The sequence below is a fragment of the Streptopelia decaocto genome (assembly GCF_964273445.1).
Source record: "Streptopelia decaocto genome assembly, chromosome: 9".
NCBI classification, from domain to species: Eukaryota; Metazoa; Chordata; class Aves; order Columbiformes; family Columbidae; genus Streptopelia; species Streptopelia decaocto.
The window spans coordinates 12075366-12093622 of record NC_138664.1 but is presented as its reverse complement, the minus strand read 5'-3'; the positions used below and the strand labels follow the sequence as shown (position 1 = coordinate 12093622).

General features: G+C 49.3%; 2 protein-coding genes across 3 annotated transcripts; both read left to right on the top strand.

Moving 5' to 3' along the window:
• Positions 1–1847: 1847 nt before the first annotated feature.
• On the top strand, positions 1848–9486 carry CLN6 (CLN6 transmembrane ER protein). Its single transcript, XM_082060913.1, has 7 exons — positions 1848–2021; positions 3162–3276; positions 4239–4337; positions 6411–6599; positions 6702–6757; positions 7512–7634; positions 9109–9486. The coding sequence occupies exons 1-7, from the start codon at positions 1939–1941 to the stop codon at positions 9395–9397; spliced, it is 954 nt and encodes a 317-aa protein (XP_081917039.1). The 5' UTR covers positions 1848–1938; the 3' UTR covers positions 9398–9486.
• Positions 9487–10847: 1361 nt separating this feature from the next.
• On the top strand, positions 10848–18023 carry CALML4 (calmodulin like 4). Of its 2 annotated transcripts, XM_082061140.1 has the most exons (5): positions 10848–11084; positions 11192–11222; positions 12626–12766; positions 13364–13552; positions 16941–18023. In XM_082061140.1, the coding sequence occupies exons 1-5, from the start codon at positions 11082–11084 to the stop codon at positions 17036–17038; spliced, it is 462 nt and encodes a 153-aa protein (XP_081917266.1). In that variant the 5' UTR covers positions 10848–11081; the 3' UTR covers positions 17039–18023. The 2 variants fall into 2 exon arrangements, with proteins under 2 accessions (XP_081917266.1, XP_081917265.1); XM_082061139.1 differs by lacking the exon at positions 10848–11084 and having other exon boundaries at positions 11103–11222.
• The last annotated feature ends 234 nt before the right edge of the window (positions 18024–18257 follow it).

The following is an 18257-nucleotide window of genomic DNA, read 5'->3' as shown; positions in this document are numbered from 1 at the left end:
GCCCGCCATTGTTCTCAAGGGGATACGGTATCCACCGTATTAATAGTTAATTTAGAATCATGAAAGTGGAGCCGCTGCTCTTTGTGGAAAGTTGCGTGCACTGTGGATGGGAGCAGGCGCTGGGCTGCGCTGCCGAGAGGAGCCCTGGGGAGGCGAGAGTGACGCGAGTCAGGCCACGGTCAGCCCGGGGCGTTCAGTCAAGCAGGATCAGCTATTAACAGCTGCGTACGCGTGTTGGGAACAGCACGACAAGCAGGGTTCACAGTAAGTTTAAGTGGAACCTGTCTCCGTTACCTCAATGATCTCCTCCACTTTTCAAGGATTTGTTTATTCCAGCAAACGCTGCCTGGGTGCTGCTCGTGTTCCCCCATGGGTCAGCATGGACGGCGCAGAGCGGGTCCATGAGGAAGTACTGACACTGCCACCGTCCCTCCCAGCAGCACCATGGAGCAGAGAGTCCGAGGTCTCTGCTCTGCAGCTTCTTGGAGCCTCCTCAACTACACTGGGTCCAACTCACCACAGGCTGGACCATGATTCCACAGTGGGAAGCAACGGCATCGCTTTGAGTGATCGTCACATTACCACCCAACAACGTGGGTGTGCACAGAGAGACGTGAGCGTGTCAGTGTGGTCACCACAGAGCGCCCAGCTCTAAGCTGGTCCTGGGACGCCCTGAGCCTGCATAAGGCCCTGAGTTCTCCACACTCAATGTCAGAGTCCTCGAGCTGCCCAGGGACAGATGTGAAGCCGAAGGGTTTCAGCACACCAAACCACTTGGCCCAGTAAAAGGCCGTTTCCCCCGAGCAGCAGCACATGTTAAGCCGTGTCTCCACTCCTCGTTTCAAATGCAGAAGCGATTCCTAATTTGGACCCTGAACTACAAGTCCCAGGGGTTGCAAATTAAATCCCAGGGGTTGAAAATCCTTCCTTGTCACCCACTTTTACTGCTCGTCAGTTGTCCCAACCTGACGGCATTTATCCAGGCAAAACGGGGGAGAGGGAACAGGGCACGGCATCCACGTCTCCAGACTTAGCAGAGTAATAACGTCCCTTTGCTCCATGCTGTGCAAGTGCAAAACACAAGTTTTTTCATTCCAGGGTAATAGAAACAAGACTGGCTACATGTAGTGATTTACTTGTGGCAATGCACCAAACCTGTGGCAGAGCCATGCTGTGCTCCACTGCCTTATTTCCATTAAACCTTGCACTTCAAACAACATGGTGATTGCATAGGGTGGGCTGTCCTCTGCCAGCCTTTTCCCGACACTGAGTCTCATTTTCTTGTCCAGGTGAGGACTTGTATAGAGTCACAGGATGGTTTGGGTTGGAGGGACCTTCCCAACTCCCCCAGTGCCACCCCTGGGATGTCTCCAGGGCTGGTTCATCCACCACCTCTCTGGGTGACCTGGGCCAGGCTCTCACCACCCTCAGTGGAAAAAAATTCTTCCTGATATCTAGTTTAAATCTCCCCTCCTTTAGTTTTAAAACCATTTTCTACAGTTGTCTCTCTCAAAGCTGTACTTCCCTTTACCCTTCCATTTCTCACTCTTCTCCCCTCCATTTTTTTTTCAAGAGCTTTTCATCTAAAGAGCAATTAAGGAGTTAAATCTGGTCCTTCTCCTTTTCCTGTGTTTTAAAAGCAGTAAAGATTATCCACTTATTCGGAGAGGGAAAGCAAATAAAATAAGCTGCCTGGGGAGAGCGTGGGGAGGGGAAAGCTGGGCTTGGCTAAGCCTAGCCGGGCCGAACGGGACTGAGCTGGGCTGTGCTGAGCCGGGCCGGGCTGATCCGCCCCCGCCCCGCGGTTCCCCCCCCGGCCGGGGCGGTCCCGGGGCACCGGCCGCGCAGCCGCCGCTGGTTCGGCGCTGCCGAGGCGGGGCCGGGCGGAGCCGCGCGGGGCCGGGGCAGCCGGGCCGGGCCGGACCGGGCCGGGGGCACATGCAGGTCGCAGCGCGGCGGCGGCCGTTCCCGGCAGCGGCCCCGGGTTCCCCCCAGCCCGCCGGGCCGCTCTACCCGGGCAGGTGAGCGGCGGGACCGGGGGCGGCGCGGGGCGGGGCACGGGAACGGGAGCCTCCTTCCCCGGGGGTCCCAACCCCATCCTGCACCCAGACCCCCTTCTGCTCGGTCATCCCGTTCTTCCCTGCCCCATCCCTGGTACCATCACTCTGTCCCGGGTACTATCACCCATCCCGGGTATCAACCCCCCCTCCAGGATACCATCACCCCATCCCCAGAACCATCACCTCACCCTCAGTACCAACCCCACCTCACCTCACCCCAACCCAGATACCACCCCCCTATTCCGTGTACCACCCCCCATCCTGAGTACCAGCACCATGCTGCAATTGTCCAGCATGGATATCAGGCTTGTTGAGGTTTTTGGGGTCCCTCAGACCCATGTAGGTTCCCCTGCTTGGCCATGGCTCCCAGCCTCACCCCTGGCTCACCTGGGTGCCCCTGGCTGGTCCAGGGTTTCACAGCCTCCTCCAGGGCACCCAGACTTGTCCAGGGTGCCACCATCCTCATCCTCCCTCCATCGGGTTTGGACCATGGGCTCAGGCTGGTCCAGCTGATGCCGTTCTGGTCTCAGCACCACAGGAGAGCGATTCATTTGCTTTTCCAGCAGTGGGGTGAAGGTCTGGGGGTGCTGAGGGGTTATTTGATGGGCGAACTTCACTGGGGTTGGATCAGGCCTTGCTCTGCAGAGGAGGAGGATCTTCGAGTGGAAGATGAAGGTGACAGCGCATCCAGAGCATCCGTGTGCTTGAGTACCACCAGACTGATGCGTTTTTTTAGCGTTTGGCAGAAGTGCTGTGGGAGTATTATGAATTTTGCTTTGTCATGCAAAAGTTAAAAATAGTTGCACTTAATTCAGCACTTAAGCTTTTCATCCTGCTTTTGAGCTCACTTCTCGGCCAGGATGAGCCTTCTTGCGGGGATGTGCCTGTTTTTATTAAGGATGCTTTCCCTTTGTTCTCCCTCTGCCTCTCTTTGGTCTCTCAGCTGTGTTGTTATTCCACAGATCCCAAAGCCTGGAGATGCACTGGCACCCAGGGCAGCACGGGTTTTGGGTGGGGATGCAAACCTGGAACCTGCTCCCTGCCTCCTCGAGAACCTGTTCTATGACTTAAGGCTGACACTGTTCCTTCTGTCACTTCTAGGCATGCAGCAGTCAAGAATGAGGACACCTTCAAGACCTCCCCGTTTCATTTGGATCTGTGGTTCTACTTCACTCTGCAGAACTGGGTGCTGGACTTCGGGCGACCCATCGCAATGGTGAGTGTGGCAGAGCCGGGCCTGCTTCCCCTGTGGGGAACAGGGGGCAGAGCCATGGTGGGCCCCTGGAGACACATGGGCTGTTTTCTACACCAAAGGGGCACCCTTAAGAAGTTGTCCCTGAGACAAGGACTGCTGCAATATTCTGGTGTGAGCTACTGGTATCAGGCATGTTGTTCCAGTTGTAGGGAAAGTATCTGGGAACATTGTTCCATGTCATCTATCCCACAACTTCATCTTTTCATAAGAAATGTTGCCAGGAGAGGTTCCTGCTGCTCTTCCCCTTGCTGATATGTCCAGAGCTTGGGATTCCTGCTCTCCAGGGCAGGGCAGAGCAGAACCATGGAATCGTTTGGGTTGGAAAAGACCCTCAAGACCATTGAGTCCAACCATTCCCCCACCCCTGGCACTACCCCATGTCCCTGAGAACCTCATCTCCATCTGTTCAACCACTCCGGAGATGGTGACTCCACCACTGCCCTGGGCAGCCTGTTCCAATGCCCGACAGCCCTTTCCAGGAAGAAATCGTTCCCAAGATCCAATCCAAAACACCTGGCACAACTCGAGGCCATTGCCATTACCCTCCAATGTAATTTTTAGTCCTGTCACCCGCATGTGGCAGAGGGATACGGGAGATCTGCTGCGGCAGGACTTGAAGACGCCTTCTCGCTCGCTCGACTGCGCACCCACCTGGCCCTGCCTTCAGGCCGTGCTGCAGGAGCAAAGGGCTGAGATGTAAATACGCTGTGCATTTAGCACCCACCTCCAGATTGCAGTTTTAGGGACCCTCACTGCAAGAAGAGCTGCCCAGCTTCGCTACGTGAAGTCAAGCTGACACTTATAAAGCAGAGAGAGTCCAAAGCCAGGATTTTCTCTAGCACTGTCTTTCAGCCAGTGACGGGGCTGTAATTGCGAGCAGGGTGGTGAGGATATACTGATGTGCTTTTTTTCCCCCTCCTCAGATAATCCTACCTTTGGAGTGGTTTCCTCTGAACAAACCGAGTGCTGGAGATTATTTCCACATGGCTTACAATGTTATCACACCGTTTCTTCTGCTAAAGGTAAACCTTTTTTTAATTAATATTATTACCCATTGTAAAAACAGGGCAAACAATACAGTTTTGTAAAAGCTAAAAGTTTCTTAGGAACTCATTGAACAAATGTTGCTCATTCTCAAACTCCTGCAAGTGAGCTGGCCCTGCTGTACGTTGCAGTTTTGCCACTCCAGGCAGGATTTGTGAGATCATCTTTTAAAGAACAAGGCAGTGACCATCTTAATACAGCTCAGTTTCCTGCATCCACAAAGCCAATTGGTTCCCCTGGGATTTCCAGATTCAGGAGGAGTCAGAACCCCTCACCATGATGAGCCAAAGTGTATTTTTATGACAACATCCATCTGTGACTTAAAAGACCTTATGAGGCAGCTGGAACTAGAATAGATTAGAATTTCTAAATTTTCAGTGCTTAATTACATTTGCTCTTCGATATCAGAATTGTATCTTTAGCGTGAATTAATCTAGTTCCAGCTGCCATCCACTGGATGGTATGAACCATTTATGAGGTTAAAGACTGTCATATCATTATAAATCTTCTATTAAATACTTAGCAGCCAGAAGATACGAGAAAGCAATTATAAATGTATCTTAACCTTCATTGGCTAGAAATTGAATATGTCCTAAGATGTAAAAGATTCTCTCTCTCCTGAGTCTGTCTGGGAGCTGTTAATTCCGATGTGGCCAAAAAGGAATTTTCAGGATCTGGTCCTGTGGGGGATGTGGAGGCTCTGAAGCTCAGTCTTGACCCATCACAGCTGATTTCTGCAGGCTGGGTACTCACCGACTTAAAATCTGCTGTCTTGGGCTTCCCTGGCAGCACAGCATGAATATAACCCAGAAAATACCCGTTTGTTATTCAGGGTGCATTTATTTTGCCCAGTGTCCCCTCAAGGGACATGTCCAACCATCCTTTTCCATCCAAAAGAGGTTTCCTGGACCTTTTGCTCTCCTCATCCTGACTCCTCTGACATTCGTACAGCAGTTACAGAGAAATGCAAAGTTAAGCCTCAAAATTAAATACAAATAAGGAGCTTTTCGCTGTTTACGAAGGGCAGCAAAGCTGATTTGGCAGCAGGGAGACAGGAGGCAAAGGTGGCCCCAGCTGAACCCCAGGCTGGGCTGATGCGTCCCCCTTCCCAAGGGTCCCTTCCGAAGCCTGAATGAGGATTTACGTCTTTGGAGGTTTTCCCCACTTTGCAAACTCCTTTTGGGAGAGAAGCTCATGCTCCCTGTCCCCAGCCGGGCTGGCAGGAGCTGCCCCAGCCCTGGGTAACACCGAGCAGCACGTGAGATGGTGCAGGGAGAGCTCATCACTGCAGCTGGTGTTCAAAATTTGCCTCAACCGGTTTGGCTGGAAATTAGATACTTCTAGATACAGGTTTACATGCAGCTTCCTCTTCAGAAGCAAATGCAGAGAGAGGTGAGTCTGATTCCACGAGGAAGAAAAGAAAAACCAAGCAGTTCAACAGGAGTCCTCAGAAAAATGACCCATCAGCAAGTTGTGGTGGAGCCAGGAGCGCTGCCGAGCTCTCCCTGCCGCTGGAGGGCCCAGCCTGCCGGCCAGAGCAGCCACGGAAAACAGCCTTTTTGTTCCTCATTCACCAGCTTTTGATCACATCTGGTGAAGAAATTGCTTGGAGTGCTCTGTTAGAAGCACTGCAACACTGATAGGGTCTAAGCGTTGACTGAGGTTAAGGGTGCTGCTTTGCAGAGGAAGGTTTAACAACGGCAAAAGAAATGTGGTTTTGTTGTTGCAAACAGGGGTAAAGTCTGTACTCAAACCTGAAACCCGCACAGGCTGGTGGAAACCTGTCCAAGGTGTGTTTAGGGAAAGCAGCCACAGCCAGGAGCTCGTTCTGGTGTGGTCACAGCGCTTTCCCTGGGGACAAGGACGGTTTTCCCAGCACGGTGCCGTCTGTCGCCAGCACACCCGCTACTGCAGCACAACCCACAGCTTTCTGTGGCCTCTCGCTTGTTTTTTTTGATGATTTTTGCAAAGCACCATAAAGTCAGAGAAGGCAGAGATGTGCGACAAGTTCTGGTATCTCCTCCCTGTTCAACACATCTCTATCTTTTCAGCTCATCGAGAGATCCCCCAAGACCTTACCAAGATCAATGGTCTACGTCAGCATCATCATGTTTGTGATGGGTGCCAGCATCCACTTGGTTGGAGACTCTGTCAACCATCGCCTGATTTTCAGTGGCTACCAGCACCATCTGTCTGTGAGAGAGAATCCCATCATCAAGAACCTGAAGCCAGAGACACTGGTAAAGCGGTTTTGTAAAAGCACTTAAAAAAAAATTGCTTGTTCTTATTTAAGAGCCTCCTGTTACCTCTGCCCTTTTAAATCTCTTTTTGTTGCATTGCAGATTGATTCCTTTGAGCTGCTGTATTACTACGATGAATATTTAGGTCATTCAATGTGGTAAGCAATTTATGGTTGATCTAGTGGCCTCAGAACATAATACAAGGAAAGGCAGATCTGATCATAGATTAATATGTAAAAAAAAATAAAAGGCAGCTGATGAGAGCTGGCTGGGGATAATGTTCTCATAGCCAGTGTGATTACAGTGGCTCTCTCCCTTGGAAAATGGCCCGTTCCCCCTTGCTTTGTCTCTGTCTCAGTGATATTTCTGGGATGTGGCAGTTGTTTGATAGCTGTAGGGGCCAGGGGAACAGCTCGTCTGTTCTCACCCCTTGGCCACCTTTCAGGAGACACCCAGGTGACAGCACAGGTCTGGGGTAAATGCTTGTTCCAGCAGAGCAGAGGGAAATGTCTCCCCTGTCATGCTTTTCCAGTTTATTTGCTGTTCCTTGAATGCCATGAAGCAAACAAATCTTGGTCTTTTAAATAGAACCTCTGTGAGGTTGTCAAAATCCTGGTCCATGTCCCACTTCCCTGCAGTTCAGCTTTTACCACAACACAACACTCTTAAACAGCCCCTTAGAGCCTGGGAGTGCAACAGATGCAGTTGTTCTTCAAGCCCAGTGTCTGACCTCATCAGCAAACTCAGGTTTTTCCTGCAATAGCCCCAAAAGTCTCAGTATCTGCAGAAGCACTTGGCGAAGCCTCAGTGTAGGAATTGCCCATGTGCATGGTTTGGATTGTGGGGCGGAGGGGCGGTGTTGAACACTTTCTGGGGTCACACCACCAATCCACGTGTTGTTTCTGTTTGCAGGTACATCCCCTTTTTCCTGATCCTATTTATATATTTCACCGGCTGCTTCACCCCTGTGGAAGAGGAGAGCAGGATGCCAGTGCCAGCCTTGCTTCTGATGGGGCCCAGCAGCCTTTATTACTGGTGAGTGGGTTCTGTCCGCTCTCGGTGGGCAAGGGACAAAGGCAGGACCGCAGGGACCGGGACACTCCATCCCCTGGGCAGAACATGCAGGTTCTGCTCTGCAGGTCTGGAAAAATCACAGAGTCATTTTGGTTGGAAAAGACCCTCAAGATCATCGAGTCCAACTGTTCCCCCACCCCTGGCACTGCCCCATGTCCCTGAGAACCTCATCTCCGTCTGTTCAACCCCTCCAGGGATGGTGACTCCACCACTGCCCTGGGCAGCCTGTTCCAATGCCCAACAGCCCTTTGGGGAACAAATTTGTCCTAATATCCAATCTAAACCTTCTCTGGCACAACTTGAGGCCATTTCTTCTCCTCCTCTCACTTGGTACTTGGGAGAAGAGACCAACACTCTCAAAAATCAAATCAGATCTCATTGAAATTCGCAGCTGCTTTAGTCTTTGCAAGTTGGGACAACCTCAGGGTCACCTATCAGCACTCCAGTCCCTTTTGGGGTGTTTCTCCAACCCCACTGTTGGTCACATCGTTATTCTGGACATGCAGCTCTCAGTCTGCACGGTGCTTGCTGTCTGCCCCCTTTAAGGCCCGCCATTCACCGCGCTGTTAGACAGTTCCTCGAGGATTTTGGGGTGGTCACCAGCTCCTGCAGCGCATCCACCTGGTCCCAGGTTGCTGGTGGCCACGGTGAGAGTCTCACAGGTTGTCCAGGGATTTTATACAAAGCCCCGGCTGCCTGTGCGATGCTCAGATGCTGCCTCTTCACCCTGCGGGTCCAGATCGCCTTTTGAGAGAGGTCTTATTTATTTCCCATCTTCATTAGCCTCGTCTTCCCAAACGGTTTCCCTGATGGCATCCAAACAACTTTTCATTCATCTTCAGAGCTGATGTTCTCTCTTGCCCGTGGCTTTGCCCCCCTGCTGAGACTGTTTTTATACAGTAAATTAATTTTTGATAGTCAAAATCATCAAGATGATTTGGTCAGTTCCCAGTTACCCTACTGCACTTTCTTTAAATATATCAGCATGAATCTCTGCAGGTCGTGTGCTAATGATTTAAGAGCCAGGGAGTATAATTCCCCCTTCTCTCTGCTAACACCCGTTCAGGACTGGTCACTGCCAGATACAGCACAGGGGGAACAGCAGATTTTTGGACTAAATGAGCAGAATGTCCATGGATCAGAGCCACTCTGGCTTTACTTCTGCCTTTAAGCATCCCATTCACAAACTGAGCCCAGCACCTTTCAAATCCCTTATTGAACACGCATTTCTTAACCCATTCCCTTAACAGAGCCCAGTGTTCCATTGCTAAATTTACTGATGAGAAACATACAAACCAAATCACGGGGTAAAAGCCGGCAGTGGGACGCAGCACAGCTTCGTGTGGCTGGATGCAGAGCAGGGACACGGGGGAGACGTTCACTCCAGGGAGGGCTGGACGTGCCTGTGGCACTAACCATTATTTTTGCTTCGTAGGTATCTCGTGACAGAAGGTCAAATTTTCATCCTCTACATTTTCACGTTCTTTGCCATGATGGCTTTAGTGATGCACCAGAAACGCAAAGGACTCGTCCTGGACAGCAACGGGCTTTTTCTCTTCTACTCCTTCATCGTAACGCTGGTCCTCATCGCTGTTTGGGTGGTCTGGCTGTGGAATGACAAAATTCTCAGGAAGAAGTACCCTGGCGTGATCTATATCCCCGAGCCGTGGGCATTTTACACCCTGCACATGAACAACCTCCACGCAGCAAAGGAAAGTTTATAAGTTTTGATATTTTAGAGCGATTTGAAGAAAAAAAATAATAATCTAGTTTTTCTAATGTAGATGTATTTCAAATAAATTCCTGACCAACATTAGGTGCAAGATGTATTGTCTGTTAACTAGACCTACCTAGGGAAGGGGTGTTTGAACAAAAAGGAAAAATAGTTGTGGTGCTGGAAGGGCCTGGCTGGTGCCAGAAGGGCCAGTTCTGCACAAACACAGCCCAAAAAGAGCATCGGGCGGTGGGAGAGCTCCAGTGTTGTCCCCACTCGCATGTCCGCACCGCTGGCAGCTTCTGCTCCCACTCAGCACTTCTCCAGCCTCGGGTGATGGAGCTGAGCTCTGGCTGCTCCAGCTGCATCCCTGCGATGGTTTTATAACCTGTATTAGAGCCCTATGTGACAGAAGTCAAGCAGTAATAAAAAAGTTACCAGCAAAACACACTGAATAAAACGTTTAGTAAGAGCTGAGTGACTCCCATTGCTTGCTGAAGCAGCTCTGCTCTGAAGGAAGAACCTTTATCCCAGGAGATTTAAGGACCCTGATTGTGTCATTGTAACAGGGCTGGGTCTGGTCCACGCTATAGTGGTCACTATGGCCACTAAATATTTTGTCCTTGTGTGGCATCAGGTACTTCACCCACACACACGTACTAATCCTAAGGTTTCTTCTGGGGCTACTTCAAGTGCCATTGGATCAGGAGAGACAGTGTTGCCCATTCTACACTCAGGAGCACCCAGCCAAGCTGCTGGCTCAGCTTTTTTTTTTGTGAAGAATGGGACAGGCCAAAATTTTAGATTTTTGTTCAGCAATTCCATGTACAATACTTGCTTTTCAAGGGCTTGAATGTCAACTGAGCAGCAGAAGCAGAGCGCTGGGAGAGACCAGAAGCCGTGAGCAAACACGGCTGTTTGCCTGGGCTGCTCCAGAGCAGCTGGAGGCTCAGCCTGGCCCCACACCGAGCTTTAAACCCCGGAATATCCACAGCTCCCTGCAGCCCTCAGCATCCTTTCCTCAGCATCCCCCTTCCAAGTCCCAGCCAAGGGCTGTAACAAGACTCGGCCGTCCTGCAGGCCCTTTGCTCCCAAGCAGATTAGCTAAATAAACCTCAGACAATGGGGAGATTTTAAAGCCATCTCAAAAAATCCCTTCTCCTCTCAACCTGTCTGCAATGTCCCAGCCCCTCTGTGTTTGCAGGGCACACGTCTGAACCCCCCTTTCCCCTGCAAACCCATCGAGCTCACCTGAGATGTACAAAGCCTGAATTAACCTCTTCTCCTGCCAAACCCCTTCAGCAGTGAACTGCAAAGCCGCAAATCCCCCCGCACTCTACCCCAGCAAGACTGGATTTACCTCCCAGCAGCTCAGCTTAGTGCAAGGTGTGCGGCTATTTGAGATTATCAAGCCTTTTGCGCCCCACTAAACCCTCTCCCATCCAACCCGACCCCAAACCCTGACCGAGGGGACCTCCCGCCCCACAGCATTGCCGCTCGGGGTCCCTTGTCCCCGCTGGCAGCAGATCCAGCCCCGCAGGGATCAGGTCTCGTAGCCATAGCTACGGATATTTATTACAGCCCGGCCGCACTCCACCCCGCGCTGGCGGACTTTAGCCCAACAGAAAAAGTAGCAGCAAACGCCTCCGGATCCCAACCGGCAGCGTCAAACACAAGGAAGGGCCCCCAAAATAATGGTGAGTGAAGCGTTTCGGCTGATACGAACTGCTCACCCCTGCTCCCCCCATCCAGATTTTAAAGCTGTTCTCTTTTCTTTCCTTCTCCTTCCCCCTTCATGTTACAGGCAAAATTTCTGTCCCAGGATCAAATTAATGGTACGTACAGTTTTCTTCTGGTTTTCTTTTCTTTTTTTAATTAGCAAAATCGGCTTACAAATTTATACATATATATATATATATTCATGTATAAATATAAATGGCATTTCCATCAAAAGTGTCTTGATCTGGGCTTGTGCTCTCCCACCTGCCCTCCTCCCAGCTCTCCAGGGGACCCTTTTGCTCTGAAACCAGAGAAATCTCCCCGGTTTTGTGAGGCCAGTGCTGGGCACAGGCCGGGAGCTGAGACCACCCGCAGACCCGCACGCTGGGTTGAAACCAGCAGAGATTAACCACCAACCTCCCAGCCCCACGTCAGCCCTGGCCAGACCAGCAGGGAGCAGGAGAAATTTCAGATGACAATTTGCAATACTGGAGGTTTCACATATGATGGGAGAAAGGCAAGGAGGAAGAGGAGGAATGTGGGTGCGGGATATACAAATCCTCATTTGTGAGGCACAGTTGCTCTGCCTGGGACAGGGGAGCGCTGCCTCACACTGGAACAAGGAAGGGTTTGCTGCGAGAACGGCAGAAGAAAGCTGAAATAAGAGTATTATTGTAAATCTGTTAATCTGCAGCGCCCTTGGGCTCAGCAGCTCTGCGGGATTGAGGCGGCCAGGGCACCCCCGAGACACCCAGCACCCATCTGGCAATAAGATTTAGGGACAGAGAGGATGAAGAGGGGGGTGACTGCACCACAACAGAGTGATCTAATATTTATTTCCCTGGCTGGACGGTCCCCACGCTCCCAGCTTGCCCATTAGCATCGAGGAGGAGCGGGAAGGCAGGAGGAGGGCAGGCAGGCCTATGTAGGTCAGCTGCAACCCTGCTTTATTTATCTGAAAACCGCAAACGGGTGTGGGAGCGGGAGGACGGCGGGAGATGCTGCAGGGGACGGGATGGCGCAGGCAGAGGCTCAGCAGCCAGCAGCACTCAGGCTGCCAAATGCGACATTATCAGTTCTTTTATCTGTTATTAAAATCCAGACGGTGACCCGGGGCAAGCGCCAGACCCTGCGCAGCCCAAACCAGCATCCCCCACCGCTCCTTAAGGCTCGTCCCTTCAGTATCCTCTCCTACCCCCTAGGAAGGAAGAGAAAAAAATGCTTTTTAACAGTATTTTACATATTTGGAAGCCAGACTCTGCTTGCAGAGTTGCTTCATTAGGCTGAAGGACCCCAATTAGCTCAGCTCTTCACAAGCCTGGGTTTTAATTGCCCTTGGCACCTTACCCAGGGTCCTCCCCCACTGTCCATCACCCTTGAAACGAGACACCCCAACCGGACACAAAATCCCCCCTGGATCCAGACCAACACCTCCTGACTGGGCAATGGGAGAAGAAACGTCACCGGTAGATCAATGTATTCTCACATGGCATAACAGAGAGTTTTGGTTTTTAATTAGAGTTCAAGGAATGTTTTTCCCTGTACGACAAGAAACAAAAAGGCAAGATAAAAGCCTCGGACCTGATGGCCGTGATGCGGAGCCTGGGAGCCAGCCCGACACCGGGAGAGGTGCAGAGACACCTGCACCTGCACAGGATCGGTAAGGAGAGTAGCACATCAATAAAACACACTGGATTACGGTTGGAAAAATTCAACTTTTCTGCAGCCAGACTGCATGCAAAGACAGGGAGGCTGCCTGGAGCCCAGCAGATGACATTGACTTTCAGGTAAAACCGCAGCATAACCAAGAGCAGCCACCAAAACCTGGTCTGATGCATGAGACTCTGAACAAAGACAATCCAGCACACGGACTAAAATAGTGCCATTAAAAAAATAAAAGCTTCAAGAGCAGCAGAATGCACACATATTGATTATGGATTTTGAGGAAAGAGATTCATCTGCAGATATGTATAAATAAATTCAAAACACAGCACAAAGACCAAAGAAGAATAAGTGGGCTGGATTAAAATTCTGTACACAGAGGTTTCAGAGCACAAATCTGGCAAAGCTATAAATGGGGTTTTGGGTCGGGAGAAAGCCCTGGGAATGGCCCACCCTGGTCCAGACAAGAGTCAGGCAAAAGGGAGAAGATGCCCCAGAAGGGGAACTGGGCAGGGGAGACAAAGGGGATGCTTAGGTCTGGATCCAGACTACAAAACTGAGCCATTCCTAAAGAATCTGCCCTTCTTTTTCCCAGACAGAAATGCAGAGTTGGATTTCTCCACTTTCCTGAATATAATGTACAGGCAGATGAAGCAGGAGGAACCCGAGAAGGAAATCCTGACGGCCTTGTCCATGATCGACAGGCAGAAGAAAGGTGTTATCACCGCCTCGGAGCTGAGAGCCAAACTCACAAGACTTGGAGAAAAGCTTTCCGAGGAAGAAGGTATTTTGTAAAACAAAAACATACCAAATACTGCCCCATCTTCTTCTTCTTCCCTTCCTGATTTCTCTCCGTAGTCAGTCTGGGATGGCCAAGCAGAGGTTCTGCGCTTCGCAGAAGTAAACCAGCTGCCTGGTAACCAAGAGACCGTTTCTCGAGTCATTTCCCGAATGATGATTTTTCACCCCGAGATGCTTTGCTGTATTTATGGAGCGAGCATCTGTCCCACCAAGGGCCCCGGACAGCGTCAGTCCCCCAGCCGCAGGGATGCTCCGCAGAGCACACCAGGCACTGGGGGCTTCCCAAGAGCTCTGTGGCCAACGCAATCTGGAAGAGGGAGGACTTTTTAAAAAGCAATCTTAATTAATAAAGAAAAAAAAACCCAACATGCCCTATTTGTCAGAAATTTGCCTCCAAGGGGCACAATTGAAGGGAATTTCTAGGAAGCTAAAAATGATCAAGACCTTTGAGACAGATGATTTTGCCTTGGGCATTTTATGTACATATTATGTAAACAATGTACATGATATATATAAACTTTTTAAGCGCATGCAAACTTTTCCAGCTTTCAGAGGCTGCAGGAGCGGGGGCAGACTCTGCGCACCCCAATGCCTGTCAGCCCTGGGGACAGGGGGTCCTGTCCTTGTCCCCTCCTTGCTCCAAACCACATCACCTGTGGCTTCTCCAGCTCTTGCAGAGCTGCAGGGACCAAGCTCTGGAGCTTTCGAATTGTTCAATTACTGCCAAAAAAAGCATTAGAAAAAACCATGACCAGTCTGATACAGGCAAGGAATGAATTTTATCAGGGTTATGAGGTTTGTACAGACCCCATTAGGCAACTTGAGGGTGTAAAAACTGTCATTTCTAATGTTAAAGTAGAATTTAATCAGAGCAACGTTGGTCAGTCCAACTGCCATCACCAGCTTCACGAGTGATACCCCAACAAGGCATTTCTCCCAAGTGTTTTCATCAATTGCTTAACTGGAATAATAGTTCATTAATTTACATCTGAAAACACCTTCAGAGCTACTATGAGAGCTGAGCAAACAGTGAAGACATAGAGACGTTAATTAAAGGCATTCTGGCAAGAACTGCTGTTCTATAAAGATTTGGGAGGTGCGGAGGGATTTCCCAGTACTTCGGTATGCTGGCTGCACATCTACCCACAGCTTGTCACAAGGCACTAGAGATCCTAACGTAGAAAGTGATGCTTCTCAGCAAGAAATTCCCCCTTTGGCTTGACACACTGAACTGCACCTCGCAATGCCACTGTAAATATTTGATACCAGAACAGACTCAATTTCATCAGCATCTGCAATTGTTCGGTAACTACTGGCTCATACCTTCATTTACAGTGGCTCCAGAAAAGCCTTCACTTCATTTTAATTCAATGTATTTTTACCAAATGAGAATTGACATATTTTTCTTGTGTTATTTTAAAATGTTCTAGAATTTTGATTTTTGTAATGTATGTCCTTGGAGGTATTTGATTACCATCAGGGTATTCTTCTTGCAAGGAGGATTAGATCTCCTGGAAAAAAAGGCCTGTTACTTACCTTCCAGAACAGCAGTTCTCACAATAGCCCCTTATTTACCCCTTGCTGAAAACAAATCCTCCTCCAGCAGCTTCCACAGGGGCTGCACTTACCCCTATATACACCGATATCTGACTAAAACCGGGAAAAAACAATCTCATTCCAGATCTATATGAACAGCAGAGAGAGGAAACAGGTTACGCTGCTCATAGAGACATTCCACAACTATTTAAACAGTTTTTTTCCCCCTAAACCCTCCACTTCCAATGACCTTCCCCCTGGATTTCACAACTGGCAACTGCAAAGCCACATTATTCTGTGCTCCAGGAGTACTCGGAGTCCTATTTAAACCACCACTTGTTCAGGCTGGACAACCATCCTGGTGACCTCAGTCCTGGTAACCTCAGGCGAGTAGCTCACGAGCAGAAACACTGACCGGGATGCAGTGAGCTGCCCTCACCCATCGCAGAGGGGAGAAACCAGAGCTCTGCCCAGCCAGGGACTCCAGTCCGCACGGGCACAGGATGATGGAGGACTGGAAATTAGCACACAGCTATGGTTAATCCATTTCAGTGGTTATTGAGGGGCTCTGAACACCTAGAATCATGGAATCATTTTGGTTGGAAAAGACCCTCAAGATCATCGAGTCAAACCATTAACCCGCCCCTGGCACTACCCCATGTCCCTGAGAACCTCATCTCCGTCTGTTCAACCCCTCCAGGGATGGTGACTCCACCACTGCCCTGGGCAGCCTGTTCCAATGCCCGACAGCCCTTTCCCAGAAGAAACTGTTCCCAAGATCCAATCTGAACCTAATAAAGTAACACCCGATCAGTGAAGGTCCACAACCCAACAGCTTTTCCCCCAACAGACCCCCCGCCCCATCGCTCTGCAGAACATCCCACCACGGGCCGGCGCTGCCAGCACAAAGGAAAACGGCAACATGCTTGTGAACAACATCACACCAGCAAATACACCAGCACAAAACTCGTCTGTACTGTGGGAGGTACCTTATCGAAGGAAACTGCTGCCCAAAACATTGTCAAACAAAAGGTGCTGGGTTTCTCTGATGTTTGTCTTGGCACCCACCCACCATATGTGATGGTAAAGAATTCACCTCCTCTCCTGTCACCCAAAGATGCAATGGAATTCCCAGGAGCAGCCTTATTCAGTAACTTTTCACATTACTTTTCTGTGTCTCATTTCTTATATACTTCTATTTTATTGACATTATTTGACAGAAAAAAATACCCTTTAAAGGTGTAGCCTGTACAGAAGAGAGCATTGTAAATCAGATAACTGCTGTCACCACCACGGTGTTCCCAAAGCTGGGATGAGACCATCACCAGTGCCAGGTGCCAACCACACCGTTACCACTTCTTCAGAAGCATTTTCAGTGAAAGGTCCAGCTGAGAAGATAAACTTCACCCTCAAACACTAAAGGCCCAACAATATTTACAAAAGTCACACAAATCTACTTCAAGTTTGGTACATCATCTGAAAGAGCACTTAGTTTTGTTTAAATCGAATAGGGAACAGGTTTGCTGATCAAACCAAATAAGCCATTCCTATCAAAAGCAATTAAAAGCTGATTTGGACTCAATTTGTGAATCTTTTCCATGTGGAACTCAGAGATGGACATCTCTGCCCCAGAAAGCTAGACATGGAAATCACAGTGCTAACTGACGCTACATTAAAACAACAATCTGGGTGGCACCTCCAACCGACCCCAGAAGTTATTACTTCTAACAAAAATGATTTGCAAACTCAAATCCTGCATTGCTCCTCTTTTGAAGATCACAACACCCCTAATATAAACCACTCAAATTCAGATTTTCTTTTTTTTTTTTTTTCAGTTGATGACCTGCTAAAAGAAGCCAAAGTTGGACCAAATGGGACAATAAAATATGAAGAATTTGTCCGTGTCATTTGTCTTCCTGCAGTCGACTACTGAAATTCAAATGAACATTGGTAAGAGCAGGACCTGAAATGTTTTCAACTTCTTTTTTTCCCATGTACTACTTGGACTCTGGAATCATCATTTGCCTTTAAAAATCCTTCTTTTGCCTTGATGATAGTGCTTACACAGGTTCTCACCCTGTTTCTGGAGAAATGTCACAAAATGTGAGTTCTCTGTCATTTAAATAAACTGATTATAACATTCCCTTGTGTAACATGCGTCATGCATTTAAAAAAATGATTCTTATTTTGAAAATGCATTGAAGTCTAGATTGCAGCATGAATTATAATTTGTAATTAAGGTCTCGCGGTGACTTCATTCCAAGAAGTCACCATCACCCATGAGCATTTGCTGTTCCCACACACCCGCACCCAGACACGGCTCTTTGTGCAGAACCAAGATTCCCCGGGGAGCTCCATTATGTCACGACGGCGGTAAATTTACTATAACTACACACAATTCCCTGGAATTCCTTGGATCCGTGGTACAATCCGACAAGATTCTCCACCTCGCCCCATCAGTGATGCTCACTGGCTGCAGAGGACAAACCCGTGTCTCCATGCACAGGAACAGTCTATGATTGCTGCCTTGTTCCTCATTTTTCGCTCCTTCAGCACACAAGATGAATTGCTCAACTTCTGTCACATCATTTATTAAGGTGCGGTATTTTGCAACATCAAGTCTCTCTGCAGCTAAGATGCTCCTGTGTTTTGAGGCAACACATGGAAAATGCTGTGCTTGGTAAATGGATCTGTCGCCAAGTTCTGGGCAAGCTGCCCGGAACGTATTCCTGGCAGGGAAAAACAGGGGCCAGGAAAATTCAGCCTCTCTACAACAGAAAGAAACCAAAACAAAACCAAAAAAACATCTCTCTTGATTTTAGACTGATTAAAATCAGTGCAACCCAGAGCAATCGCTACTGATCTTATTCCACCTGTTTCTTGGCAACCTTAGCTAAGGTACAGAGACTCGTGTATGAAATTTAAGACAACACAGAATGACAGAATAATTTTGGTTGGAAAAGCCCCTCAAGACCATCGAGTCCAACCGTTCCCACCCCTGGCACTGCCCCATGTCCCTGAGAACCTCATCTCCGTCTGTTCAACCCCTCCAGGGATGGTGACTCCACCACTGCCCTGGGCAGCCTGTTCCAATGCCCGACAGCCCTTTGGGGAAGAAATTGTTCCCCAGATCCAACCTCAACCTCCCCTGG